At 46.9% G+C, this 27941-nt stretch overlaps 2 protein-coding genes across 4 annotated transcripts in view; one reads left to right on the top strand and one right to left on the bottom strand.

Moving 5' to 3' along the window:
- LOC119456231 (sodium-coupled monocarboxylate transporter 1) overlaps positions 1-14523 on the bottom strand; it is a 59910-nt gene extending 45387 nt beyond the window's left edge. Inside the window, exon 1 of the mRNA XM_049669610.1 lies at positions 13984-14523. Coding sequence (XP_049525567.1) covers positions 13984-14130 — 147 coding nt within the window. The 5' untranslated portion in view covers positions 14131-14523. The remainder of the gene's footprint in view (positions 1-13983) is intronic.
- Positions 1-27941, top strand: part of LOC119456229 (isatin hydrolase) — a 343203-nt gene that overhangs the window by 238167 nt on the left and 77095 nt on the right. The gene's annotated exons all lie outside the window — the stretch shown is intronic.

The following is a 27941-nucleotide window of genomic DNA, read 5'->3' as shown; positions in this document are numbered from 1 at the left end:
GTTACGCAGATCAAGCTAGAAATACGTGGGCAGCATACAGCTTTATATGAGAGACTTTCTGGTTACTTCGTATAACCTCGTGCCATATATGTGTATCCACAAATATATTCGACAAGACAACAGCCACGGAAGTCTGGGAGGGCTCGCAAAAGAACTTCGCTTCAAAGAAATACAGCTCAAATCTAGCCACAAATTACCATTTGAACCACACAGTGATGGCCGAAGTGAACTTTCGGATGAAGACAGAGTTGTACCGCTTCTCCAGGTACTGCACAAGGAAAACGAGCACTGGTAAGTACTACCCGCAAGAAAGTACAATCCACGCCGCGCGTACGACCTAGGGACGTGCACTTCTCAGAAATCAAGACGGTATACACGACAGTATGACAGCAATTTGCTTTTTTATGGAGGTATTCAATGATCTCCACACTAAAAGAAATATTCACCTCACCGTTCAATGTGGTTATTGCGCAATCTCTCGGTACAGACGATCGCTACTGCTTGACTCTTATTTGTTTTTTGTTACTCTTTCGTCAAATAGTCGCTTTTTGATGACCAACTTATAGTGACGACCGCACCAGGTACATACGTACCATATGTTACCGTATACCAGGTCATCATCGCTATTATTCTTCCAGTACCGTTGTTTGACACATCATTTGGAACGCAGCCCCCGAACGTGTGCCATGAAATATAGTACTCAGCATAGCAAGTCCTCTTCGATTACTGCACATTTTCTAATATAAATTCTCGTGCACTTAGGTTTAGGCTCACGTCAAGGAACTCCAGGTGGTCGAAGTTATTCCAGAACCCCTGCTATGGCGTCCCTCATTTATCATGTGTTGCTTTAGAATATTGCATTACATGATCTTATTTTTAAAAATGCTTTTGTGATGTGCAGTTTAATGGACGATCGTGACACTTTTATATGGTTAGCCGATAAAAAAATACAAACATTCTTCTTGCAACAAGGAATTTGTAGGTCGTATATCTGCAAGATCTCATTATTCTTTGCGACCGTGATGAAGAGGAGTTAAATATTTGTGTGACGGGGATGTCGAAGAAATAGGTTTGACTCATTAATACATTTGACTTTAAGCTACGTCACCAACCGTCCTTACCTGGTTCACGCTGATCATGTCAATCTCGTAGAACACGGGCAGGAAGACGTGAGCTGCCAAGAGGATGCCGATGACAACACCGATAAAGTTGACCATGTACTGGGAGCCGTTGATGAAACTTTCTGATGGCACGCCCAAAATGGCGATCGCCGACAAAAACTTGCCATTATGACATTGTCACCGGAAAAAACCTGCAAGAAAGTTAGCAAAATCATTCTCTTCGATCACATATTGGAGAGACACTGACCTCACAAGCTGTCGCAGCAGATAGCCACGAATTTGCACTGTTGCAGTTCTTACGGACGACAAACCCACACGAGTGACTCTGGCACTGACCAGTGTTAGCTGTAACCTTGTGCTGTGAACAGCATGCAATAACTGAGGGCATGTGTCCTGTTTCTCTCTATTTCCTTCTTTCTACGTCTGTCTGTCTGTGCCCGTCTGTCTTCGTAGGTTTCCTGAGTTATTCGGGATATTTTTTGTATGCAACTAGTTAATTGACTAGCAAGTTCAGTATTACGTGTAGCTGATGCACAAAGCTATTTACAATATATTTATACGTAGGCCAACGGTGGCCAAGATGGCGACTCTATATCAATCGGGAACGCGTTGTCTGCTTCCTCTTCAGTGCAGCCACACTATGGCGGCTGCTCCTTATGAATATTCGTTTTATCGAATAAGTTTGATCGCACAAAAGCCGCAGGCATGGCATGCTCAGAAACAATCGTTTCTATGACGTTATCTTTTACGTAGCTCTTTTGTCTGGATTCTGAATAACGTACACGATGAACAAAAAAGAAAATGACGACGACGTCACTGCGTGTTTGCACGTCTGGTTTGCAGCGCTCTGAACTGTATTTTTAACGGTCGAAGCCCGCATGCCCGCTGTGAAAGAATCCGACGAGTGTGTCTCGATCCGCTCTGCCAGCCTATCGCTTATCATTTCGAACCGTGACGTATTTCCATGTCCAAAACGACGCTGCTGACGTGGATGCATGGATGCGAGGGCCGATCGCTTCTTTGTTTTACAACAGACAGGCGGCCTTCGTTCATTGGAAACACGGTTGAGAGCGCTGTAACTCAGACACGTAAAAGTGCGTAAGCTCTCGTTTAGAATTTTTGGCCAAGAAGATAGGGCGCCCTTGATGGCTGTTGTCCGAGCTGTACCTGTTAAGTTGAATTTTTATTATAGCTTATTGCTGGTTCACATCGGAATGTGATCTTCCGTCAGCGAAACAGCAAGAGCGAAGGCATGGTTTCGTCTTATTTTGCTTTCGCCTGAGGTTTTTCACGTCCAGTTGCTTGCAGTGAACAATATATGCGCGTTGCTTCGGGGTCGGTGGCACCGTCTAGTAGTAGATCTCAGCGCCATGTGCGAGCGCAGCTATGATGCACCCCTCATCCGGGCGTGAACGCTAGGCCAATGACAAAGCTAACACATGTGCTTTCCAGTCCCCTTTGTGTACACATGCGTTTATGTAAACGACCTTTAAAGTACGCCGCCTCGATGCTCATATTCAACCGGCGTGTCATATTAACGAACTTCGCCACAACCTAATTGTTCTGTGCGCGTATTCACAAATATCTTCTTACGCTAAAGCCGTCCTCAAGCGTACATGCCAGCCAATTTTCATTTTTCACGTATTGCAAAGGTGGCCAGCTAGCAAACGCAGAACTTAGGAAGAAAATGTTTTGTGAATTCCACACCTAACTGGGGCCGAATTTGCGCAGACAATTTTTGTGGGCCCCGGGGCCACATTCACAAAGATTCTCCGTAAGTGTTCTTCGCCATTCCTGGCAGCTTTCGCTAATAATGTGTTCAGCGTCAGGATTATCTGAAACTTTTCTTTTACGAACTGTTCTAGCGTAGAGGATTTATGAATACGTGTCTTGAGTTTGAATCCAACAAGGCTTTGCATTCGCAAGTGCTATTAGCCATTTCCATCCCTAATAATATTCCTAATACGTTCAGCATCAGTATTGGATGGAATTTGCTTTTGTAGACACAGCTTACGTAAGAGCTTTTTGTGAATACGGCCAAGGGCGTAAGAGCTTATGTATAGTTTTTTGTGAGCATCGGCCTGGGCTTGTATTCACAAAAAGCTCTTAATTACGTAACATTTGGTTCATGAAAGTAAATTCCAGCCAATCCGGATGCTGGACATATCATTAGCGATGGCAGCCGGCCAATTGCAAAGAGCACTTACGAACGAAAAGGCTCTCTGAAATCGGTCGCTCGTTTTTTGCTCGAGGAATATTCGGTGCTCGTATTCGCAAAGTGCATCCGTAAACTTTGTTGGTATTATAACAACTATTCCTGGGCAGCGATGAAACATTTCGTACCTTCTTTTATACTGTATTGGAGTCTGAAAAAAGGAATTAGGAAGTTTGGCCACAAGTAGGGTCGGCCATCCCAAAAAACAGCAACTACAACAAAGATAAGTAAAATTTAAAGCACTGGATAAAAGTCTATAACAAAATGGCAAAACACTAGCAGAGCAACCCTTTAAGCGAATAATTATTTGTTTAATCAGATTTTCGGTTTTGCGTTCATATAACCCTTTTTGGTGCTTCACGCACAAAAATTTCGAAGCAAAACAAAACATGGTACTGGTCGACACTTGCCTGTGATATCACGCCACCGACACTACGCATGTGGGCTTATCAGGGATATCTAGCTACACAAGCCAGACGCGCAAAAGGAGCAGTGACATCCTTTCTTTTTTTTTTTCACATATCTTAGTAGCTCAGTGACTGTGGCATTGCCCTGCTGAGTTCGAGGTTGCGGTTTTAAGGCCCGGCCGCAGCGGCCATATTTCGATGGGGGCCAAATGCAAAAACACTAGTGTAGTGCAAGACTAGTCACAAACACTAGTGTAATCCGGAGCCTTCTATACTGACGGAACCACGAATCTGGCGGTCCTGTCGATTCGCGACGCGCTGCGAATCAGTTCGCGGTAGTGCCCGCGCAGTTTTTCGTATAAGATCTACTGTCATTTGCAACCTTGTAAACGCGATAAGCGTAAAGTGCCCCGTGTCGCAGAAAATCCGGCGTCGGCGTGGATGTCGGCGTCTGTGCGGAGAAGTGATCCCGAACCACACCGACCGGCGCAGGGCCCATCCGTGTGGCGCAAGGTGTTAGCGAAGGAGAAAATCATCCCGAACCACCCCGACCGCGCAGGGCCCTCCACATGGCGCAAGGTGTAGTTAACAAAAATTGATTTTTTTTACATTGAAATCCGTCAGAAAAAATGGCAATGTATGACTTAACCACAACCTACAGACATGGTGGCGTCAGACTGTAATTTGAATGTACGAGAAAACATAATTCTGTTACGAGGAAACCAAACACAAGCCCCTTTTCCAGCATTTCTACCATACCAACAGCGGCGTGCTCGGGTAGGCTACTTGCGAAAATCTTATCCAGATGGTGCTCGCAACTTCGGCAGGTCAATTGTGATTTGGCTGCCTAATGCGTTTTGAACACACGCGCTCGGTCGGGCCAATAGCAAACAATTAACAAAATAATAAGAAAGGTACTAGGGCCTTCACATTTTAATATAAGACGACGTATAGTTGCCTCTCGAAAAACGTCTTCCCAGAATTGCATTTCTGTTTAAAAGTGAAGCCTACTTAAGGGGATCGGTGTAAGCTTGGTCTTTGTAAGCTGGCTTTCCCACGTTCTGAGTTGCAATGAAGCCTACTCAAGAATAATGCGGTGCAAACGGGGCCCGATACGCTATCGTGTTCCACTCCTAAAGGCGAAGCTCAAGCGTCCTCCAATTTTTCGTTTGTTTGTTTATTTACATTTCTTTCTGTACACTTTGCGTCTCCTTATGCGAACATGGTTGGATATCGAGACAGAAGCGCGGGCGCAGTACTATATGTGGTACGGATTTTTTTTTCTAAGCCTGCTGATCGCGCTCGCTACAGCGACTTGAACGCAGCTTGTTGCATTCGCTGGAATGACAGAGCTGCTGGCTGAAAGTAAACACCTAGGAAGGGGCTCGAACGCACGTTGGGTTCAACATTCCGGAGAGGTTTTCGTGTCTTAGAAGTAGTAAGTGCAGCTGTTCCGTGAATAAGCGGGATAGAAAAGCATTCTCAGTTATTGACAGGCTGATTTCTTTTCTTCGGCTTGATCGAGTATCAGATGCAGCTGCTCGTTGAAATTCCAGGAACGTTTCCCAGTGCATGATGCACTTGAACGGAAAGTTCTTCATTTATTCGTACGTGACGGCAGACGTCGTTTACGATGAGAGTGTCTGGCCAGGTAGTGTTATAATGCGGGCTTGTTGGTATGTTATCAATACTAATGTCTCGCATACGGATGAGGACAATAGATGGCATGTGAACACGCCCTGTCTGTGTGTTCATGTACCTTCTATTGTCCTCGTTTGCATGCACTAAACCAGTATTTAAAGTCAAACCCGGATCGGCCTGTGAACTTCGATGCGGTGAGTTCGACATGCCGCTGGTATGAATGTAGTTTTAGTTCCTTTGAGTAAATTGAATAAAGTGTTTTAGTTTGGCCTTTTTACGCTCCTCAGCAGCTAAGCGGAGCGGAAGCGAGATTGCGGCTAGCGAGAGAGGGCGCGCGCATCGAGACAATTGTTGTGTGATACACCTCCAACTTGTTTTTTTTTGTGTTTTTTTACGTGCCAAAACTACGATCTGATTATGAGGCACGCTGTAGTGGGGGACTCTGGAAATTTGGACCACCTGGGGGTTCTTTAACGTGCACCTAAATCTAAGTACACGGGTGTTTTCGCATTTCGCCCCCATCGAAATGCGGCCGCCGTGGCCGGGATTCGATCCCGCGACCACGTGATCAGCAGCTCAACACCATAGCCACTGAGCAACCACGACGGGTGCACCTCCAACTGGTTCTTTAAGGAAATAAAGTGAACAGCACAGCTAGCAAAAAACGTCGCCAGCGCATTGGCGTCAGAAAGGATTGGATTCGATTCAAAATGCAACCTCGCTGACTATACGTGGGGTTTGCCAATCGACGGCTCATTTTCCACTCGATAAAATGGACCGGTAATGCAATAAATGCACCCATCTAGATACTTCATGAACAAATGCGTTATATAATCATCATCATCATCATCATCATCATCATCATCATATCATCATCATCATCATCATCATCAGCCTATATTTATGTCCACGTCAGGACGAAGGCCTCTCCCTCCGATCTCCAATTAACCCTGTCTTGCGCTATAGCTTATTCTAAATTGCGCCTGCGAATTTCCTAATAACTCCACCTAGTTTTCTGCCGTCCTCGACTGCGCTTCCCTTCTCTCTCTCTCTCTCTCCTCTCTCTCTCTCTCTCTCTCTCTCTCTATATATATATATATATATATATATATATATATTCGATCCCCTATATATTCGTTTTACGTTGTAACAGTGACAAAACCGTTTTGTTTTTATTTTGTCTTACTACGCTGAATTTGGCCAAAGGGCGCTGCAACTACAAAAGGTCCGCTCGTCTACGCTAATCGCATAACTAAAACGTGAAAATCACTCGTCACTCCACTGTGGCTTAGCGGGGCAACTCGGAGCGGTGCGGACCGTAAAGACGCTCAACTAAAACATTCTAATGGAACTCTTGGGAATTGGCCAAAGACCGGGCAATTCAAATTAGCAACAAAACACGTTAACAAAATCGCACAAAAGTTGAGAATTGGTATGTTAGAAATCAAAAGAACAATATTCCCGAGAATTTATGAACATGAAAGAATAAATAAAAAATACGACAAATGGCTCTAAATTTGGTAGAGAGAAATCGAAACTCGAGGTCAGAATTTAGAGTTTATATCACATTGACCAGTGAAGAAAATACTGGATGGCAGTGCAAACCTTACCTGGATGGCACTGGTGCTTGAGCCTACAGTTAAGCTTTCTCGCCGTCTAGTCGGCCTCCGATGATTGTTGCGCTTCTACGCGCCGCACCCGCCGAGGCAGTGGTTATGGCGTTCTGCTACTGAACGTGAGGTCGCAAGTCCGATTTCGGGCCATGGTGGCCTCGTATAGATGGGAGCGAGATGTAAAAGACGTTCGCGTACTTACATTTGGAGGCACGTTAACGAAGACTAGGCGGTCAAAATTAATCCGGAGCTCTCCGCTAATTCGTTCGTCGTGGGCTGAGTGTTGTTTTGGCACGCTAAAACCGATTAATCAATACATGCTTCAATAATGACATCAACAAAAATATAGCGCAATGCGCCGTTCAAAATAGCACTCGCTGTCACTTCGGTCGTATACCTATTATCTCTTGGTGCTCCGCCGTAGCCCTTTTATAATTGTTTGTACAGAGAGAAGAGAGAGAAAATCACTCAATGAACGCCCACTTGTAGCGTATATAAAAGCTCGGAAATTGCGCTGGGGAACGCCTTGCGACAGATAATGTAGTTACACAGTCGCTGTTATCTGCAGTCGACTGAACGTAAATTAACGTAGCCTCATTTAATGTGTTCGTAGAGCAATACACGTTCCCCTAACGCAACGAAAAGAAACCCTTGTTCTAGAATGAGTGCTGGATAATGGTCTTTGGGTAAGGGGGGCTGATAGGATCAGCAAACAGAGCACTACAATATTCGAACCGTATACCACGCGGCGCTGATTTTGTGCGGTGTTACGTAAGCTAACGGTGATAAGAGGCTTTCCTTAATACATACAAATAAATCGCAGTGCCTTGTTCTCCGGGCGTTGTCTAGAGAGCGATATACTATTGGCTATTATACTGAAAACAAATTATTTGTAAGCTAGTTTACTTGTTGCTACTTCTACTCATGCTCTAACGTACACTCTATCGCGAATGAGTAAAGGCTGCTCGGGTGCCAATAGAGCCCGCTGATCCCTATTTTCTTGAGACACAGGGTGTCTCTGAAACCAGCACAATGACTTTGAGGGACGCGGCATTGGAGGACTCCAGGTATCTTTATTTTTCCACGCGGGGTTCTTTAACGAGTACCCAAAGCTCACTAAACAAGCGTTTTCGTATTCCGCCGTCGCTGTAATGCGGCCAGCCGCCACCGGGAATCTAGTCCGCGAAATCGCGCTCATTAGGTGAACGCCACAGCTACCGAGCCACTTGGGGTGAACTTACAACATTTCTCGTTCGTAAGTGGTCAGCCACTATTGGCAACTATTGGTCAGCCACCTTTGCAAGTAATATGCCCAACATCAGTATTTGCTGAAAGTTGATCGTGCGAGCAATTCTAGTGTAATAGCTTTTTTTTTTTTTTGTGAATACGGATCCTCTTCTCTCCAGCGCAGACTTCGCGCAGAACAATTAAGAAAGAAAGAGAGAATGAAAGGCAGGGAGGTTGACCAAGGTCTGGCCTGTTGGCTATCCTGCATGTGTGGAAAGGGAAAAGAAAGATAAGAAGGAAAGAAAAAGAAGCAGAGTCATTGTGCGTGAACCCGCAGATAAATTTTCACTCGTGTATATAGACACAAGTGCTCGTCTAGTCATGGTTGTCTTCAAGAAGCTCATTATAGCGCTTTCGTTACCGTGTGTGTACTATAGAGGCCTGCGGCCAAGGCCCGAGGACCTTTGCTTCCGAGCACGGTCTGCTGTTTAAACCGTCTGATACTTGTGCGCAGAGCATACCGTTAAGCATACCATTGTACAACAAGACCTCTTCATTCTGGCAGTATATGAATGAACTTGTTCTCTTATTTCCACAAAGCACGTGCCTTCCCTCGCCCATATTTTGGACTTTGGAGAGCTTCATTCGTAACGGACAAGCACCGCTTTACAGGTGTGAAAACCCTCAAAATGTTCAAGTACGGCCGTTCAATCCGCACAGTAGAGGTCACAGAACGGAAATGCGTGCTACATCCAAGGTCGGTAATAAACTGGCTTGCGTTATGCGAGCCAGTTCATGCGAAATCGGCTGGTGTCTTCACTTCATTGTTGGTGTCATTAATCTCGCGGCCCACTCGATTATGGCAATGTGAAGACATCGTGATATACATCACACCCCTTAACGATAGAATTATTCTACTTTTATTACCACCTTCGCCATTAGTACCTAATTGCCCCTCGTATTCTGTCTGGTTGATGTCATTCGCGTCTCTGCGCTGTCATCCTCAGGTTAGTAGCGACGCACATTGTTAGTCATAACGACGGAATTATGCTGCGAAGGTAACAAGGCGTAACGCTGGACTCCATTTGTTATGGCGGTGCGGTGACTTTCTTGCTGGTCGAAGTGCGCATTTTCCGTCACCGTCCACAGAACATGAGCATTTCCCCGACAATAGCCTTGCTTCAGGCCGGACGTATTCTATCAACTTCACTTTCACTGTCACTGCTGAAGATGTCGCAGAAGCTTGAAGGCCGCTGAAATAGTACATTGTCTTGCCCATGTGCGTATGTTCGTGTGGTTCAAGACGTGCTCACGTGAACTACAGCTCAAGGCAGAGGGACAACTTCGCTGGCTTGCTCATCACACCAGGCTGAGACACTCACCGAGTTTCTCCGGCGCTTCTTGGTACTCTTTGTATGGTTTTTCTTTTTTACAGCGAAGCTAGGTTCCCCACGATCGTGCCCGCGCATAGAAAAAAAAAACTGTCATCATAGCTTTGGTTCCATGTGCGTGGCGGTTTCCCGCCAGTTGTGCCTTAGCACAGGTGTCAAAACGGATGATATATGGCCCTTTGTTACACCCCTCACCGCCGACGATGCCTCTTTCACAAGTGTCGCGACACTCGGCGGCGGCAGGTTCCACCAATCGCTGTGCCACTTCGTATCGTGACGAAGAGATCGCGCTATAGCGCTGTTATCAGCAGTTGCCCCACGGACATGCTATGAGGACGGACGCTCGTTTAACCACATCTTCCAGAGAGAGAGAGAGAGGGGGGATAAAAGGAACGCAGGGATGTTAACCAGTCAAGAGTCCGGTTGGCTACCCTACGCTGGGGGAAGGGAGAACGGGAAGAGAAAGAAGAGAGGGGGTGGAGGGTATGGAGACGTGTACGGACCGTACTGCAAAGTCAAAGGCGCTCGTAGAAACCAGACGCTCTCAGAAAGCACAAAAGTGTCTTCACTGCCTTCTGAGCCGATGATCGGTGGGGGACGGTATTCTAGTATAATCTGTTCACTCAGAGGACGATTATCTAGTTTCCTGAATGCGTTGATCGTAGATTGTATTTAATACTGTATAACGTTATTCCCTGCTCCTTCGCCTTTGTCTTCCAGTATTGCAACACCGTAGACGAGCTTAGGGTGTGAGTGGCTCTATTGAAGTACAGACACTGTGGCTGGCCCAGTGCTTCGGCTACTGTAACATCTTTCACACGTATGGGGCAACGTGACGCTGACGTTCGTGCTTTGTTTCCGCATGATGACATCGTGGGAATGAGCGTTCTAGGTAGCTGGCCCTTTTGACGGCTCCTGTTTCCCCAACACCATTGCTTCGGCCTTGGTTAAGCCGATGAGTCATCGTCACTTTAATAAAGTTTATTATCATTATGATATTAGAAATCTTGGCAATGGCAGCCTATATGCCACCGGCCTCTCCGCAACATGAAATTACTGCGGAATTAAAATGGCAACTTGAGGTTACATGAGTCCTAACAGCAATTATGCAGGCCTAATGCGGAGGTTGTGGGTCCGGCTCGCACCGGCGGCAAGTTGTTATTTCGTCTACTTTTGCCTCCTTTAGTTTATCATTTCTACACATATTTAAAACTACAAATAACTTTCCCTGTGCTTTCCTTTTTCTTATTATCTGTTGACTTCATATGGTTGTGTCTAACCAAAATCGGGGCCCTCGTTTCCCTTTCTCTTTCATTACACTCGAGTAGGCATTCGCGAAAATAAAATGGCAACGCACAGAAAATGAATGCAGATCTATAGCTCAAGGTATGTTGTGTTTAAATATTGACTAAACTTTTTAAGCACCTCGGTGTATTCCACACTCGCTCGCAGCATGCAAAATTTCGTTGAGTCTGTCATGAGTATGGAAGCTGTCGAAAAGTTGAGTGGCAGCAAAAGCATAGTGAGTACGCAATAAGAAAAAGAAAAATAGGGTCGTAGTCAGTACTCAACAAGAAAAAAAAAAAGATAGGGTCAACACGGGCGAGGGTTATACATAAGAGCACACCATTGCTATTAATCACAGAGATATTTGAACTGTTTCGAAAACGGGTCCTCTGTTTTCACTCCAACCTACTTCTTTTCGTAATAGCAAGTTCGTGCTCAAATCTATTTCGTACAGTGCACGCGTAGTAGATTTCGTTTCTCGGAACGCTAAATAAATATAATTTTTTTTAATCTGCACGAAAACCATGCTCTGCGGCCCTAAGAGTGTCCCGAATGAAGATGTCGAAAAAAATAATCCTGCATGTAGGGTAATCACCCTACCGCCGGCCTCACTGGAAAGTGCTTACGTAACCTGCCCACGAAATTATGCGGACATCGCGAGTACGCTGCACTATAATTGCGGTTGTGTGTCGACACTCGACGCGCAAGGTTGCCGCGTACGCAATCGTAGCAAGTGAGGAGGTGAAAACAGCAGGCCCCGTGGCCCCGCAGACAGCACGCGCATTGTGCAGACAGTGGAGGACGTTGCACTGAACTTACATTAACAAGGTGCGACCGACACGCAGCTCGTGCATTGTGCACGAGAAGCGTGTTTTGTACGAGCCTCCTTTTTTTTTTTTCTCGTTTTGTGTCTTCCTGTTATAAAGATGTCAACGTACACTTTTCTCGTACGAAAATGTTTCAGGGTATCTGCCTTGTATGGAGTAGGATTGTGCTATAACAATCTGTAAAACGAATAACCTATGCGCATGTGTAGGAACAGGCCCTGCGTCGACAAGCAGGTACTGCGCATGCGCAGACCCGCTGTGCATGCGCAATAACGTGGCCTGAAGCGCTAGGGGGCCCCAGCGCTGGCGTCCCCCTAATCTAAAACTCTGTAATGAAAATTCACGCTCCAGTTTGAAAGTGTTCTGCGGTTCACCTGAAGTGCCAGCCAAGTGTACTACCAGCAAGTGCCCTTTAAGAAACAAGGGTGTCGCTGCAGGCGATACCTTTTGCAGAAGTAGCAGCGTGTCCCGCACGCGACTCTATATTCCAGAGTTCTTATGATCCCGGATAAATTACTTTCACTATCCTTGGTGACAAAGTGAACGTACTTCCTTCCAGATTTATCCAGATTCCAGATTAGCTCTTCCAGAATAGCTCTCGGGAATGGAGTTAAATATGCATGACAACCAGATGCTCCAGCGAAAGGTGTTGCACTTTAACGAGAACTGAGCGTGCACGTAATCACAAGGGCCGCATTCCCGAATGATAACTCCAGGGGTACGTTCACTTCTCTGTGACGCAACGCCTAGCCGTGTATCGCAATGTATCCATCGATTCAACACATTCGAGAACTGAGCGACGCGCAAACGACGTTGATGGTATGCCTTCAGTTCCTTTTGTCACGTCCGCTTCCGCTGTCTTAGCCAATCAATTCGCTTTAAATATGACGTCGAAATAGACGATCGAACGAAAATACTGGCTCATATACGATTACTGTGGGCACAGGCAACAAGGGACAGAGAGTGAGAGAGAGAAAAAGCTAGATGAGAGGATCGAAAGGCAGGGATGTTAAGTAGACGCACGTCACGTTTGCTACGTGGCATTCGGGAAAGGGGTTATATAGATGAAGAGAGAGAGAGAGAGAGCACAGTTTCGCGCACATTTGAAGGTGCGCGCCAGGTCTTGGCGAGTGTTTGTAGGCAGAGAGAGAGCGGCGTATAACGGCAGTTGGCCGAAATGATGTGGCTTGGACATTCGCGAAGTGAACTTCGAGGGCCTTCAATTTGGCATAAATAAGGGGTGCTAAGAGGGACGGACGACTTTAACGCGGTTGGGGTGTGTTTTGAGAATTATTGTGATTAATTGTTTTCAATTACCATTTGGAAGAATTTGGATGACATTTTAAAATTTGACAATTTTACATATATCCGAACACAGAAAAATTATATCTGAATATCTGAAAAATGAATATCAGAAGTTACTTCTTGACGAAAAAAAAGTAGTCCGTAGTTCTATAAAAATTTATAGAATGCACGTTATCTTGGAACCATTATCAAAGAATTGTACCAATGTTCTAGACCGTCCCATTTACATACTAAGACTTCTTCACCTATTGACCTAATTGTTTTAAGTATTGCAGATATAAATAAATAGTGAGTCCTCGGATCGTGGGCTATTTCGTCTATTAAGTATATTCAAAATTATAGTATGTTGCACACCGCCCATGTATATAAGCGCTTTTGCTTCTCTTTATCGACAGCTACTGAAGTCTCAACTCATAAGCCTGCAATTTCATTATTTGTCTGCTGTTCACATATAGGTTTCATATTTTCGCTATACGTCGACCACTAAATATGGACTAAATGAAATGAGTGAAATTTCAACATTGTGGTAATCACTCTAAAAAGAGCACGCAGTAACTATAGCATTCTGAAGACGTTTGCGTAAGAATATATTGAATTTCACTGGAAGCTTTTCTCATTCACATGTTTTCTCATGCTCAGATCCATGCTGACAGTCTGATCACGATGAATAACGGTTCGCAAGATACATGGTTTAACTTCAATTTCATTTCAATAACTCCGTGAATTTGTTTAGTCAATCGTGAGAGTGTGCTAGGGTTGGCCTGAAGTGGCGACTACTTGGAAGTCGGTTACGTTACGGAGAGTTTACTGGCCCGGTATACCCAATGAATTGAGACTGCGAAACAACAACGGCTTACAAATGTTGATAAACGTGGCATCCACCAAAACGGAGCTCCAAGAAACAGTCCCTATAATTTCGCTCTACGAGCGCGTATCGCCCAATCCTCACCTGTAGCTGTCTATTCCCCACGAGAAACTCCTTGTTGTTGGTGCTGCGGCGGCCCTTCCAGGCGAAGTAGATGCCGATGAACGAGGACAGGCCCAGCACGGCCACCAGCACGCAGTAGTCGGCCGCGCCGAAGTACCGCACGGCCATGACGGTGGTGTATACTGTGCTGCCAAAACGCAGGACCACGACTGCCGTCACAGCAACGCACCTCTTGACAGGGCCCTCGCTCCGGTCCTCGGATCCCGCCCGCTCCCGCCGGGTTCCAAAGTCGCACTGCTGATGCCGCGCTGTCTGCGGAGAAGGCAAGCAAACACCCGCGCGCGCGGCTCTTAGCCGCTTCTCCTTTGTCTTCCCGAACTACCGGAGTCAAACGGTAAGGTGCTCGACGGGCGGGCGTCAGTGAGCAATCGCGGAGATACGCAGATACAATTCCCGCGCGTCGCTCGCGCGGTCTCGCTGGCGGCTGTTCCCTTTCCACCGTTCGCCGCTCATACGCCGACCTTCGCGCAAGCAGGCAAGCGCGCGAACGGAGAAGTTTCGCTGTCGAAACGAAGAGCTGCGTCGGCAGTGCGATTGCATATGCGGACGCTTCTGTACCGCACGCGACAGGCTGCTTTATAAGGAATGGGACGCGGGGAGAGCGTGTCCGGGGAGTACCCCCGTGCGAAAGGAAGAACCGCGGAGGGTATTGCTAAAGTATTGCCGCTTCGAGCGCTCACCTCGACGAAGAACGAGCTGCACCACGCGCTGGAGGACACCGAACCAGAGAGTCGCAGCCTCCCGCGCTTAGCGTCCTTTTGACAGCCTTTTTGCGAGGTATGGGAGAACAAGTGCCAGCGTTTATTGAGGAGTCGCGAAGGAAGTGAATGAAGGGGAAAAGCAAAGTGGACGTTCGGGGCGGCAATCGGCAATCCAACGCACGGGCTTGAAATGGTGTGGGAGTCATACCTGTCACGACCACAGGCATTTGTGCCACCTAGAGACGCACGCTGTGCTAGAACCAAGATTGAAGTGACATGGGTTTGCGCTGTCGTGGTTCATCCTATAAGCGCTTGCGTCAAGCAAACGCTGTAACTGCACTACCATCGCTATATATGAACCCTCATAACATAGCCGACGCTGCTTTGAATCTCAGAGCCCACGCGTATCATAATGATATCAACGTTCAGGCTGTCACATCTGCGATAACGACAGAAACAAGCTATGCCAATGAGCATTTATCCACACTTGTGTCGCGATTGATCTTGAGACTCGACAAAATGTTTCTAATATAGTCCGCGGATATTGAGAATATGTCCTGTGGGGGTATTCTGTAGGAGTCCACCTAGTGGACTGTGCATTTCGGCTGTCGCTAATTGGTTGCAGCTGTACGAGCGAAAAGGGTACTGGCTGGGGGCACCTGTCTCCTCCTCACTCGTGCAGCTGCAGCCAATCAACAGCGGCCGAATTCAACAGTCCACTAGGTGGACTCTTACAGAATACCCCCCCCCCCCCCCCCCCCCCCCAGGCAGCGTAGGACCGCAGGCAGCAAGTAGAGGTACATTATGATAGACTGCACACTGCGGTACAAGAGAGAAACATGAACGCAGACACAGGGACGTTAAACAGAGGTTGCTTCCGGTAGGTTATCCTGTACTGGATAAGGGGAAATGTGGTACGAAGGATGAGAGAAAAGAAAGAAAGGAAATAAGGAAGTTCAGAATCAGCACTATAAAGCTAACTATGTGCAGAGAGGTAACCAAAAATTACCAAGACAAACCAGAGCCAGGGGAAACGAATACTATATAGGTTTTCCTTTATTATTTTATTTAAAAATTCTTTTTTTTTTTGGGGGGGGGGGGGGGGGGGAGGCGATGTTGGTGATCTTCTGTTCTATCTTCATAACTTACAGCGTTATAGGACGTACATCCTCGTTACTGTGCAGCTGCAACCTGTTGTGTTTGTTTCATAGGTTCTGGGCATAATGCACTCCACGGCCTCTTGCCATTACGCCATTACCGATGAGCATGTTTCACCAAGGAATCGATTTCCAATGGTGCCGCTTATGCAGTTACTTCTGTCCTTTAACTGCAATCAGTGTGGATGTATACGCTGGATAGCGTCCGCTGGTTTCCGTTAACTGTCTGATTTCTCGCTTTTATTTTTATTTTGTTTTACCCGCAGCGATGACTCAGTAACAGTGGCGTTGCGCTGTTGAGCACGAAGTCGCGGTTTCGCTTCCCGGCCGCGGTGGCCTCATTGTGGTGGGAGCGGAAGGCAAATTAAGAACGCTCGTGCGTCGTGCTTTGGGTGCCCGTTAAAGAACCCCAGGTGGTCGTGATTATTGCTGAGTAAAATAGGCCCATGTCGGACACAGTGCAGTTGTAAAATGGGTCGATCCCGGATGATGATGTAATTGAAGCTGGGCCAAACTTCGAGAATGAAAGATGGTGACTTGGGTGGGGCAATCTTTGCACCAATGCACGGTATGCGCCCTGGCATTTGTTTTCAAGCGGTTTGTACGACGCGAGCTTTATAGCTAGGGTTGTTTGTTTTCGGGTTTTAATAATTTTTTTTCGGGGGGGGGGGGGGTAAAAATCGGGTGCTATTGTTCAAGCTGATAATCGGGCAGAAATCGTGTTTTTTGTAGAATCATTCTGAAATTCGGGGGTTTTCGTGTTAAATTTACAAATGTACTAAGTAATACATTACATTCGTTGTTGTTGTTTTTTCTTCTTTCTTTTGTTTTTTATCGCAGGGTATCATGAGCTCCTTAACTCTACCGCGTTAAAACTAGGGATCGGTTTCAAGTTGGTAATCGGGGGGACATCAGGGTTTTCTGGGAAATACTGCGAAGTTCAGCGTTTGTTTGGAAATTAATAAGCAATAATGACAGTAAATAGCATTGATAACTTCTAGGAAATGAAACATTTTATTCACGAAAAGCTGGTCATCGATTTTTTACACATCCTTGTTAACATAAATTATCATTTGCATGCTCAACATGTCGGTGTCCATCCGTTACTTGTCCGATCTTTGAACGTATCTCACCTGAGAGAAAGTTCTCTTGACATCACAGCTTCCATTAGCTGGGCACAACAATGCCAGTTCAGCATTTGCCAGCCTGGCATAGCGAGCGGTAGTCATGCCAATACTCAATGAGTTCGACAGCTGTGTTAGTGGGGCTTGCTTCCAGCAAGTACTGGTTAAACTCGACGTGAAGCGAGCGTACGTCGTCGGTCGGTCACGGAAATGAAGAGAAGTCGGTAGCGTCCTTAGTGCTACACGCAGCTTGTGAGCCAAAAGGATCTAACTTCGTTGTCCCGAGGCAGGATAGCTAGAGCGTGTGCACTGCAAACTCCGTGCAGCGTAAAAATAAAGAGAGTAAAAGAACAAGAGTAAACATGTTCGGGGTGCAAACATCGGGTAAAATCGGGTTTCACCCGAAGACGAACAGCACTATTTATGACAATCAAGTAAATACCACTCGCAGAAAAATCAAAATATCGCATGATAAAGGGAAATGAAAATATCACTCGATAACATACATAAATGGGCAGAACCGTGGTAGGACAGGACTAGATCAGATGTTTTAGGTAGTCAGTTTGAGAATGTTGGGTCCTTTGCTGCCGTTCGTCATGCTTTTCTGAGCAGTGTTCTTCGAAATGGATGCAGCTGCAGTGGCGCCGAAGTCATTCAGCAATGCACACCGGGGCCGTCAGGGAAATAATGTTGAAAGCCGTGACGACGTCCCCCAAGCCAGTGCGCAGAGAGATGACAAAGCTATCGCTTACAGTCGCTCAGGTGTGGCAGGTCTCCGCGGTCGCGTGAGTAGCAAGGTGGGGGTGATTGATTCCACACGTGTTCGCCAGAGGAAGCGCTAAACATGCATCGCTTTTAGGGAGCCTACTTGCAAGCGCTGTGCATGTAGGCTCCCTAGCATCGCTACGTTTAAAATTTGGAAGGCGCTTAAGCTTCGCCTTTAAGATTGGAACGCGACAGCATTCAAAGATCCCTAGCCGCGTTTACACGAGTGCGACAGTGTCGCAGCGCATCGCATTAATGCGCCAGGCGAGGGTAGATTTACAGGCGCTAGTCGACTCTCGCGGAGCATGTAAACGCAGGATCGTCGAGAGCGACCTTCGATGACAACCGTGAAGCTACTGAGAGGCGACGCTACTGAGAGGGGAGAACGGAGGCGGGGGCGCCTAACAATACCTGCGATGACAACCGCGAAGACGCTACCGAGAGCCGAGGGGGGCCTCTAACGACACCGTCGCTACGATGCACGACTGTCGCATTCATGTAAACGGGGCTCCTCACTGTTTGTCAGGCTTCCCGGCAACTGCAGCTTTGTTTTTTCTGCACATTCGCCTCGGCGCTCCGCTGCCGAGGAGGCGAGCGCCATCTGGATGGTGTTTTTGCAAGAAACGCCGACCGGGACACGCCGCTGTATGAATGGTATAAATGCTGGAATAGGGGTTTGTGTTTGAGTTTCCGCATAATATAATGTTTTCTGGTATATTCGAATTACAGTCCGACGCTATCGTACCTGTAGGTTGTGGTAAAGTCGTACTTTCCAATTTTCTGAAGCATTTTGCTTTGAGAAATTCAATTAGTTCACCAGCGCCTCTGCCCCACGCGTAGGGCCTGCGTGGTCGGGGTGGTTCGGGAGGATTTTCTGGGCCGCGGACACCGACGCTGGATCTTCTGCGACACCAACGCTGTCGCGTTAATACTTCTGTGTAGATACGCGTATAGATCGAATGTTTATTTCCCCATTCGCAAAACGCCACATTAGCCCGCAACTCGTCGCTGAATTCACGTCGCATAACACGTGACCACGTGAACTGGTGTTTGCATTTAAGTTGAAGGCGTGAAAGTTTGCGTAAAGGCGTAAAGTGGAGATGGAATACAATTGCACGCATCATGGGCCTCTTTTCAGAGCGTTTATTTAAACGATTCAAGAAAGGTTCGTTTATTTTATATTGTAATAAGTGCGTTGGATCTGCTGTAATTTTTCTCCTGAATCTCACATGTAATTTTCACCTGAATCTCACTAGCATGTGCACTGTTACTCAGGTATGTCAACATAGGTCCAACAAACCGGTGTCTATTATGAATGCGCTCCTGAGAGCAGAAACGTGAACGGCTGGTCCAAGTTAAAATTCATTCTCCTTGTAGCGCAATAGGTAACAAGCCATGTACCATTTTTGAAAAAAAAAAATATTGCTATACATCTCGAAAAAGGGGGCAGCGCGCAAAAGTATGAAGAAAGAGGAGAGTGGACGACCCAAACGGTACAACTCGCAATTAAAAATTATTTCAAAAATAAATTGTCTTATACGCAGAAAAAAGATATCTTCGCGGAGTTAAGTTTTTATATCGGGTGTTTTACTTAAACGTTAATAGAATTTATAAAAATCGGCTGTGGCATTTATCTACTCATTGAACTAGAATACTCGAAGGGGTGCAGAATACTTACACTGGAAATCAACACGCAAAGTGACTAATTAACTCCAGTTTAACTAACTAACACCAGTTTTGAGATAATCGCAGTCAAACTTGACGTAAAAATGCTCGGTTGTTCCACTGACATTTGTAACAAAACGCCTTTTTTTATGCGCTGCAGTTCAAGAGTTACTGGAACATTAATGAATTTCGTCGCAAACTTTGGGAACGCATATTTCCAAACTGGTGTAATCCTCAAACCTTGTCCCAAATGGATTTGACTTTCAAGGTCGCCGGGTAGAATTCGTAAATTGCAGTATGTGGCGTAAAGCAATTAGGATAAAGGTAATCAGCAAATTTTTAACGCGATAGCGTTTAGGGCCCCGTGTCGCACAAAAACCGGCGTCTGCGTCGGCATTGCCGCCCGCGGCCGAGGAAGTCATCCCTAACCACGCAGATCCTCCAAATATATTTTACCACTAAAGTTGCTCACACTTCGTCTTGCATTCTTTACAAAGTTATTCCTCGAAATTTTAAGAGTGACAGCCCAAAAACAATTGTCATGAAACAAAACACCGACAGCGCATGCCTTTTATGCTAAATGTTCTCAGGCTGAAATATTAAAGGTGCAAACAATAAAAGAAGGTCGGCCCACGAAAGAGGCCGCGTTTCTACCAGAAAGCGCGCCTTCGTGCATAGCGTTCACCGCCAGCGTTTCCCGGTAAACATTACGGTTACATAAGCTGCAGTTGCCGGGAAGTGTGAGAAACAGTCAAGGATCTTTGAATGCTATCGGGTTCCACTTTTAAGGCGAAGCTTAAGCCAACGTTACTAGACTAGCTTAGTCTAGTAACGTTGGCTTAAGCGTCCTCCATTTTTTTAGATGCGAAGCAGCTTATGGCGGGGGCTTTGTCCGTCCAGGGCACGTTCACACTGGGGAATCTGGCGTCTACAGCGAACGGAATTCTCCTGCCGCCGAAATTGCTAGCCCACCGCGCCGCCGGAACGCGATACAGCGCCATCTGCGGTGTAAAGCGCTAACCTCCAAACAAGCGCCGGATATACCGGATGTGCCCGCAGCCTCGAAACTGCGCAGTTATCTCCGCTCGTGTAGAGTTCGCGTGGTTTTATTTTTGCGCAACGACAATGAACCCTGATCAAGAAGAGGCAGTACTGCTAGGCTTGTTGGCAAGCACCTTTCTGGCGATGCATGACGCGCAGAAGCATTCGCAGAAGAGACAACGCCAGCGGCGATGGTGTGTTCATGCTGCTTTGCAAAAGCGCGAAGAGCTTGGTCACGACACCAAACTACTACCCCTTCTGCGAGATCGCGACGTGGAGTACTACAGAGAGTAAGTTCAGATGTATTGTTATTCGTGATAACAAATATTAAGTTGCGGACGAATTCGATCAGCATTTACGACGTCGCGACAGACACGACTGCGACAACGCGCGCGCGTCCGACTCGGCCGCCATCTTCGAAATTCTTACTCGCGCTCCGATTGGTCCGCGGTGAGGGAATCCGGCGGCAGCTGCCGCAAAAATCGGTCCGAGACCGATCGGCGCGGAAAGGGCTATTCCGGCGGATCTCGCCGCCGCCGAACTGGGTTCCGCGCCGCTGCAGACGCCGAATGTCTCAGTGTGAACGCGCCCTTACAGTGTACACCTCCGTTCCGCGGCGACCCACACCACCACAGCGCATGCGCGTCCCCTCCCCGTCTCCTCTCCTACGCTCCCCCCCCCCCCCCCCCCATCTCTCCTCTGAATCCTCTACGGAGCGGCGCCCGTGTCCCACACCCCCACAGCGCATGCGCGTTCCCTCTCTCTCCTCTCCTACGCTCCCCCCTTTCTCTCCTCTAGGAATCAGAAGCGGCGCGCACGACAGGTGATGCGACAGCTGCATACTCCGCTGGGGCGCTACGGTAGTTCCGCGGTATGAAAATGACGGAGAGCGCGCGCCTCATTAGAGAGTTTTAGACTAGGGGGACGCAAGCGTAGGGGCCCGCTAGCGCTTGGGGTCGCGGTACTGCGCACGCGCTGACCGGTCTGCGCGTGCGCAGTACCGCGGCCCCAAGCGCTAGCGGGCCCCTACGCTTGCGTCCCCCTAATCTAAAACTCTCTAACTCTTCTGTGCAGCGCCGCGATGAGCGCTCGGGCCGCTGCCGCGAAACCATCTCCCGCTCAAGCTAACCATCTCCCCGCTGCTTCGCATCCACACATTTCCCTTTAGCGGGAGATGCAGTAATTTATTTTTACTTAGTCAAATATTCACTTTCATTTCATGCGCAAGTCATCTGAGAGTAATCTAGCTCAAGAAGCGAAATTCGGCTACATGTCACGGGTGGTTTAAAATTTCTGTTAACAATAACATAAAACAACACGTTTAGTCTAATGAGGAAAAGGTGAAAAACATTATGCGGGGCAAATGCACATATTCCGTATATGTGAAGCGAGCCTATCGCGTTGCAGTTAAATTAATTAATTAAATTCTGGGTTGTTACGTGCCAGAACCACGATCTCGTTATGAAACACGCCGTAGTGGGGGACTCCCTCCGCATTAATTTTCACCAGCTGGGGTTCTATAACGAGCACCCAATGCACGGTACACGGGTGGTTTGCCCCACCAGAACGCGGCCGCCGCTGGCGGGATTCGAACCCGCGATCTCGTGATTAGCAGCGCAACGCCAAAGCCACTAAGCAGATACGGCGGGTTATGCAATTAAACCAAATGCGACGCGTGCAACTGTCTTTATTGTAATCCTATGCAAAGTGTAATATAATGCAATGTTTTTGTGCATGCACGCACCGCACGGATCACAATTTTAATAGAGAGTTCTAGATTAGGGGGACGCAAGCGTTGGGGACACAAGCATCGTCACTCAATGTTTCTGTTTCTGCGCTGCCCCAGTTACAAGCTGTGCCGAATTGCATAAAAGGACGAAATCGACGTTTGATGTTTGTCGAGGAATGAATGGTGATGCGAGGTGTACGCAGAGAGAAACGAGGCGCGACAGAAGTATGAGAAGTGCGGTTTTGGTCTGATGCAATAAAAAATTGGAGAACGCTTAAGCTTCGCCTTTAACAGTGGAACGCCAAAGCGTCATCGGGCTCCGTTCGCATCACATTTTTCTTTACGAGTAGGCTTCACTGCAACACACAACGTGGGAAAGCCAGCTTACAAAGACCAAGCTTACACTGATCCCCTTAACGTCGGCTTCACTTTTAAACACAAATGCATTGCTGGGAAGACATTTTTACAGGAGCAATTTAAGCTGTCTTATATCAAAATGTGAAGGCCCTAGGACCTTTTTTTTACTACTTTATTAATTGTTTGCTGTTGCCCCGAGGCACACGCGTGTCCAAAATTTAGAAAGGCTCGGTTTTCAACATTCTCCTCAATGTTCCCTAGAACAAAAGTACAGCGAAGCACCAACAGAATTGGAGGACGCTTAAGCTTCGATTTAAGAGTCGAACGCGATAGCATTCAAAGATCCATGGCTGCTTATCGGGCTTTTTTCTCGTATATTCAAATTACAATCCGAAGCTATCATTTCTGTATTGTAGTTAAGTCATATTTGACAATTTTTCTGGCGGATTTTACTTTGAGAAATTCAATTTTTGTTCACTAACGCCTTGCGCCACGCGGAGGGCCTGTGTGGTCGGGGTAGTTCGGGATGATGCTATTCAGCATGATTATTTCCGCCAGACGCCGATAGGCTTAATACCGACGCCGGATTTTCTGCGATACGGGGCCTTTAACGCTATAGCGTTAAAAAATAATGGGGTTTGTTAATCCTCTCGCCTCTCAAATGTGCGGAATAGGCGGCGTGCCGCACTAAGAATACAAGCAGTTTCTCACTAATAATACAAGCAGTTTCTCGACTGTCTCTCAGCACGGTAATTTACTATGTGTGAAGGGCTCGAATGCTGGGAGAATTACCTACTAATCCCTATCCGTGAATGTAGAGGCCTTGACACTGTCACCAAAGGTGGGGGGCGATGATGTCGCACGCCTTTTTTGCCAGGTCGAAATGTCTACGACAAAGAACCCACAATGGAAAGCACCTTTCACGCGGACCTGCGCGAAGACGGTGCCAAGAATTCCCGAATTGAAAACAGCCCAGTCGTCGAAAGCGCATAGAGGCCAGCGTAGTGACAGTGTAGAATTCGACAAATATGCTCCTTTGACGGAGTTCTCGTTAATTTCCGGTGTGCATGTCCCTTCTCGTATTCTGTGAGAACGGGCCTGCGGACAAATTACGCAGAAATGTGACGACACAAATTAGAGGCACCATGCAGCAAGGAATCGCTAAGAGCGTAGGATTGGGAAAGAGAGAGAACCATGATTGGGAAGAGTGCAAAACGCTTGCCTAAAGTCTAATAACTCTGCTAACGAGATTAAGTACAACCCTGTAGGTGGTGGCTTAAGTTCAGTGATAATCGCACTGGTTAATGAAATGCTGAGGCGGGCCAGCAGTTGCCACCTCCCCTTTTTATTGTTTATTAAGTCGAATTTAAAGACTGCCTGGAACGTACAACCCAGTAGGTGGTGGCTTAAGTTCAGTGATAACTGCACTGGTTAACGAAATGCTGAGGCCGGCCAGCAGTTGCCACCTCCCATTTTTATTGTTTATTAAATCGTATTTAAAGACTGCCTGGAACGTACAACCCAGTAGGTGGTGGCTTAAGTTCAGTGATAACCGCACTGGTTAACGAAATGCTGAGGCGGGCCAGCAGTTGCCCCCTCCCCTTTTTATTGTTTATTAAATCGCATTTAAAGACTGCCTGGAACCCATTCCTTTCAGTCTAGGCTGTAATCACTAAACTGATAGATCAGTAAGACTCCGTACGATGCAACGCTAGTCTGGGCCGTAACCACTTGGTTGTCGAACCGTGGGATTCGGTTGGTCGTACGTAGGGACAGTTGTCCTAGGCTCTAACTTTAACTTGAGAAAAATTTGAAGAGTAAGGCGCTGTTTACTTCTGTGTTTTTCATCAGTGTTCCTCTGCAAACTCTTGTTACAAACATGTTACATCAAACCTGCCTCCTGCTTCATCAACGCCGATTATCACCTCGAAGTGACTTGATCAACTTCAAGGAGAAAGAACAAACTTTACTGCGTTGTTGTGCTGCGATACCGAGGTTAGATCCCACCATTGGACACGTGTTTATTCGAATTTATTTTCTGCGTGTGAGCTACTCAGCGAGGTAGCAGCAGTAGCCACGGCCAACAAAGTTTTGCAGGGTTCGCTATGAAAGCTTCCTGTAAAAGTGTGCGGCTAAAAACTCAGTTTCTCTACGTAATACCAGCCAGTGTAGCGTCGCCGTCTTTAGACTACATACAGTGTTTTCTTTACTACGAACAATGTTTTTAAAACCCACGAAAGTTACTCGAATCACTTCACTGCATATTGATTATGTGCCCAGTCGGACGTACGAAAAACCAAAGCAATCAATTTACCAATTAAACTAATTCCATTAATCAGCTTCTTCGTTGCAAACTTTGCGGCACTTGTTTCTATTGGAAAGTTGAAGGAAATCGTTATAGATGTCCAGTGCCGTGTTTGAACATTTCAAAACGGCCATGCAAGCCGAAATAATTGGCCTCAATTTGTTTGTTGCATTTACCTGATTAAACACGCAGCATGGCGAAGCGCGGCTCGCGGGTGGAACGCTCCTTTGATGTAGCTGGGCCGCGTAAAATGAAGCTGGGATAACGACGCGATAAAGCTGCCCGTCCGTCTCGGCTAGGCTGCTGAAGTGACTCCAATCGGAAGCTTCGCACAGAGCCAATAGGAATTCGACCGCGGGAAAAGGGAAGTGAAACTGTAGCATCTTTGTAGGCCGCCCTGTTACGTCACATGAGGGTTGCAACGCCAGCCGCGCTTCGCAGTGCTGCATGCGTAATCAAGTAAACCCAACAAATTATTTTAGGCCAATTATCTTGGCTTGCATGACCATTTTGAAATGTTCAAACGCAGAACTAGACTTCTAGGACGGTTTCCTTCAACTCTCTAATAATGTAAACACCTGCCGTAAATACATTCGCAACTAAGAAGTTAAATAATGTAATTAGTTGAATTAATTAATTGAGTGCTTTGGTTTTTCGTTCAGATGATGTCCGCCTGGGCACATAACTAATCTGTAGTGACGTAATTCGAGGAACTGTTGCGGGCTATTTCGACTTTTTTATTCTTTGCAGTAAAAAAAAAAAAAAAAGTGTGCTCAGTGTTCCGGTTGGGTATGCACAGATAGATGTGAAACGTGTAGCCAGCAATACCGACTCGGTAATTATTATGTGTCTAAAATAGCGCAAGGGAAACACTTACACGGGGGAATAAATTACAGGAAAAGGCGCTGTATGGATTATTTATGCGTGATTTGTTATCTTTATCTTTATTTCCTCTTTCCTCCCCTTCTTCCTGTCTTCCATTTGTATGTTTCTGTCCCCTCCTTCCTGACGAGTAGGCAGGCGTTGTGCCCCTTCCGGTGGCACTTGCCAACCTCTTCCTCCCTTTGTCTTTCCTGTCATGTGTGTATGTTTTCAAAAAAAAAATAATAATAATTGCCGTAACATTGAGCGACCCGCTACGTGTCCAAGATTCAACGTGCGCGTCTTCAAGACACTACCGGTGTTCACGCGTGGCTTGGCTCGGCGCTGTTCGTTGCCGACTGAAGTCGGCTCTGAACTGCACTACAGCCTCTGCGTCTTTCCGACCGCGGCGCAACAAAGGCAGAGAGCAGATGCTGACGACGACGGCCTTGAAAGCAGCCGAGACGCAAGGAATGTAACGCTATGTAGCGCGAAACTCGCCAGCGTTCGACAGAGCGAAAAACGAGAACACCCGTTCTCGGATATGGAAAAAGGAAAGACGAAAAGTGACGTCAATTTGATGGAATTCCTTGAATGTTTCCTCTCGCGCGCGGCGGAAGAAGGACGCCAAATATTACTGTGCCCTCTTTGTTTCTGTACTGCATGTGGCGAAAGGACCGCTTAGCCGCAAATTATTTTGTCTGAAGTGACATGCATTATAGTGGTTTTAATTTTTTGCACGTGCAGGTTGAAACGTACAGCTTGCATCAAAAAACGGCATGCAGTCTCAAAAGAAACTCGCTAAGTGTAGACCCTTATGACTGCATATCGCAGCGTGCATTACGAATCCGCCAGTGGCACTGTTTGCCACTAAAAAGTGGCAAACACCCGATCCCCAGAATCGGGTGTGGTGCCGCGCAGTTTGCGGTAAATTCAGTAATAAAATCCCGTTATCTGGCTCCAAAGGGGTTAAAAAAATCTGTCCGGTGTAAAAAAAAAAATTTTTTTTTATGAAGTGCTTGAAGGGTTCCCGCATTGGCATAGTCTTTCTATGATTGGATGCACCAGGCTGACCACATTTTAGAGTATTGCACGTTTTGATCACTCACCCAGAACATGAAAATCAAATAAACCAGTTCTTGACAGATTTGATAAATATCAAATACCTCTCCATGCAGCACTTATACTCGAGATGGATCCAGGCCTCCTGATTCCGCCTAAAAACATATTCAAGTCTCAAGGTGCTAAGATATCTTACACTAATTGTGCCATATAGTCTAGTGTGAAAGTCAACTTATACTTTGTGTCCCTGCCAACGAATTTTCCTATTAGAACGCCAATAAGCCTGTTCTTCGCGAAATATAGTCGTTTAAGTTGTTCAGCCATTAAAATTAAAATTTACTTAGTAATCCAGCAATAGCACCTCTGCGGAGCTTCCGCCGCGTCGGCCAGCCCGGCGGGTTTTGCCGAACGTTATCATCATCCAATGCACGGAACGCTACCTATTGAGGCATTATCTTCGAAAGGTAGCGTTAGCGGACGGGACCACAGGAATGAAAGGTAAAAAATAGACACGGCGCTGACTCGCAAGAAAAACACACGTAAAGAACCCACAGACACCACGTGACAGTAGCGCGAAAACAAAGTCAAACAGCAAAAACAGTTCACCTGTCTAAGCACACACATTCAAGTGACAGCCTGCAGGGCAGAATGCTAACATCACTAATAGTGAATTCCACTGGCGGATCTGGAGCGCTGTGCCGAATCCACGACGGAGCAAGAAAATCCGCCGCGGAGCGACCCGATCCCGATCGACCAGTGAAAAATAAACACGCCCCGGCAGGGATTGCAGCGGAAGTTGTCGCACGCATCCGGTTACCCATGTTGCCAATCTCGCATTAGACCACGTTGGGGGTTCTAGGCACAGCGGCAACTGCACTTCGCGTCTTGCCATTGCAACGTGCAGCAGCGCTATGGATGCTGCTGCTGCTTTCTGAAGAGGAACTGTGCGAACTGTCGCTGTCGCTCAAAGCAACGAGCAATCCGGCAGGGTCGAACGACGCCATTTCAGAACTGTAAACAACGCGACAGGGTTACCAGACAGCGCTTGAAAAAGCGCTGCAAGCAACCGACGTACCCGATTGTTCCGGAAGTGACGGCGCCTAGTCGCTGGAGTTCCGGCGAAATCCGGCTCTATAAGACGGATCAACGCGG

The sequence above is a fragment of the Dermacentor silvarum genome, chromosome 6, assembly GCF_013339745.2.
Source record: "Dermacentor silvarum isolate Dsil-2018 chromosome 6, BIME_Dsil_1.4, whole genome shotgun sequence".
Lineage (NCBI taxonomy): Eukaryota > Metazoa > Arthropoda > Arachnida > Ixodida > Ixodidae > Dermacentor > Dermacentor silvarum.
Note: the sequence above shows the minus strand (reverse complement) of the source record. Positions and strands in the feature narration are given on the sequence as shown.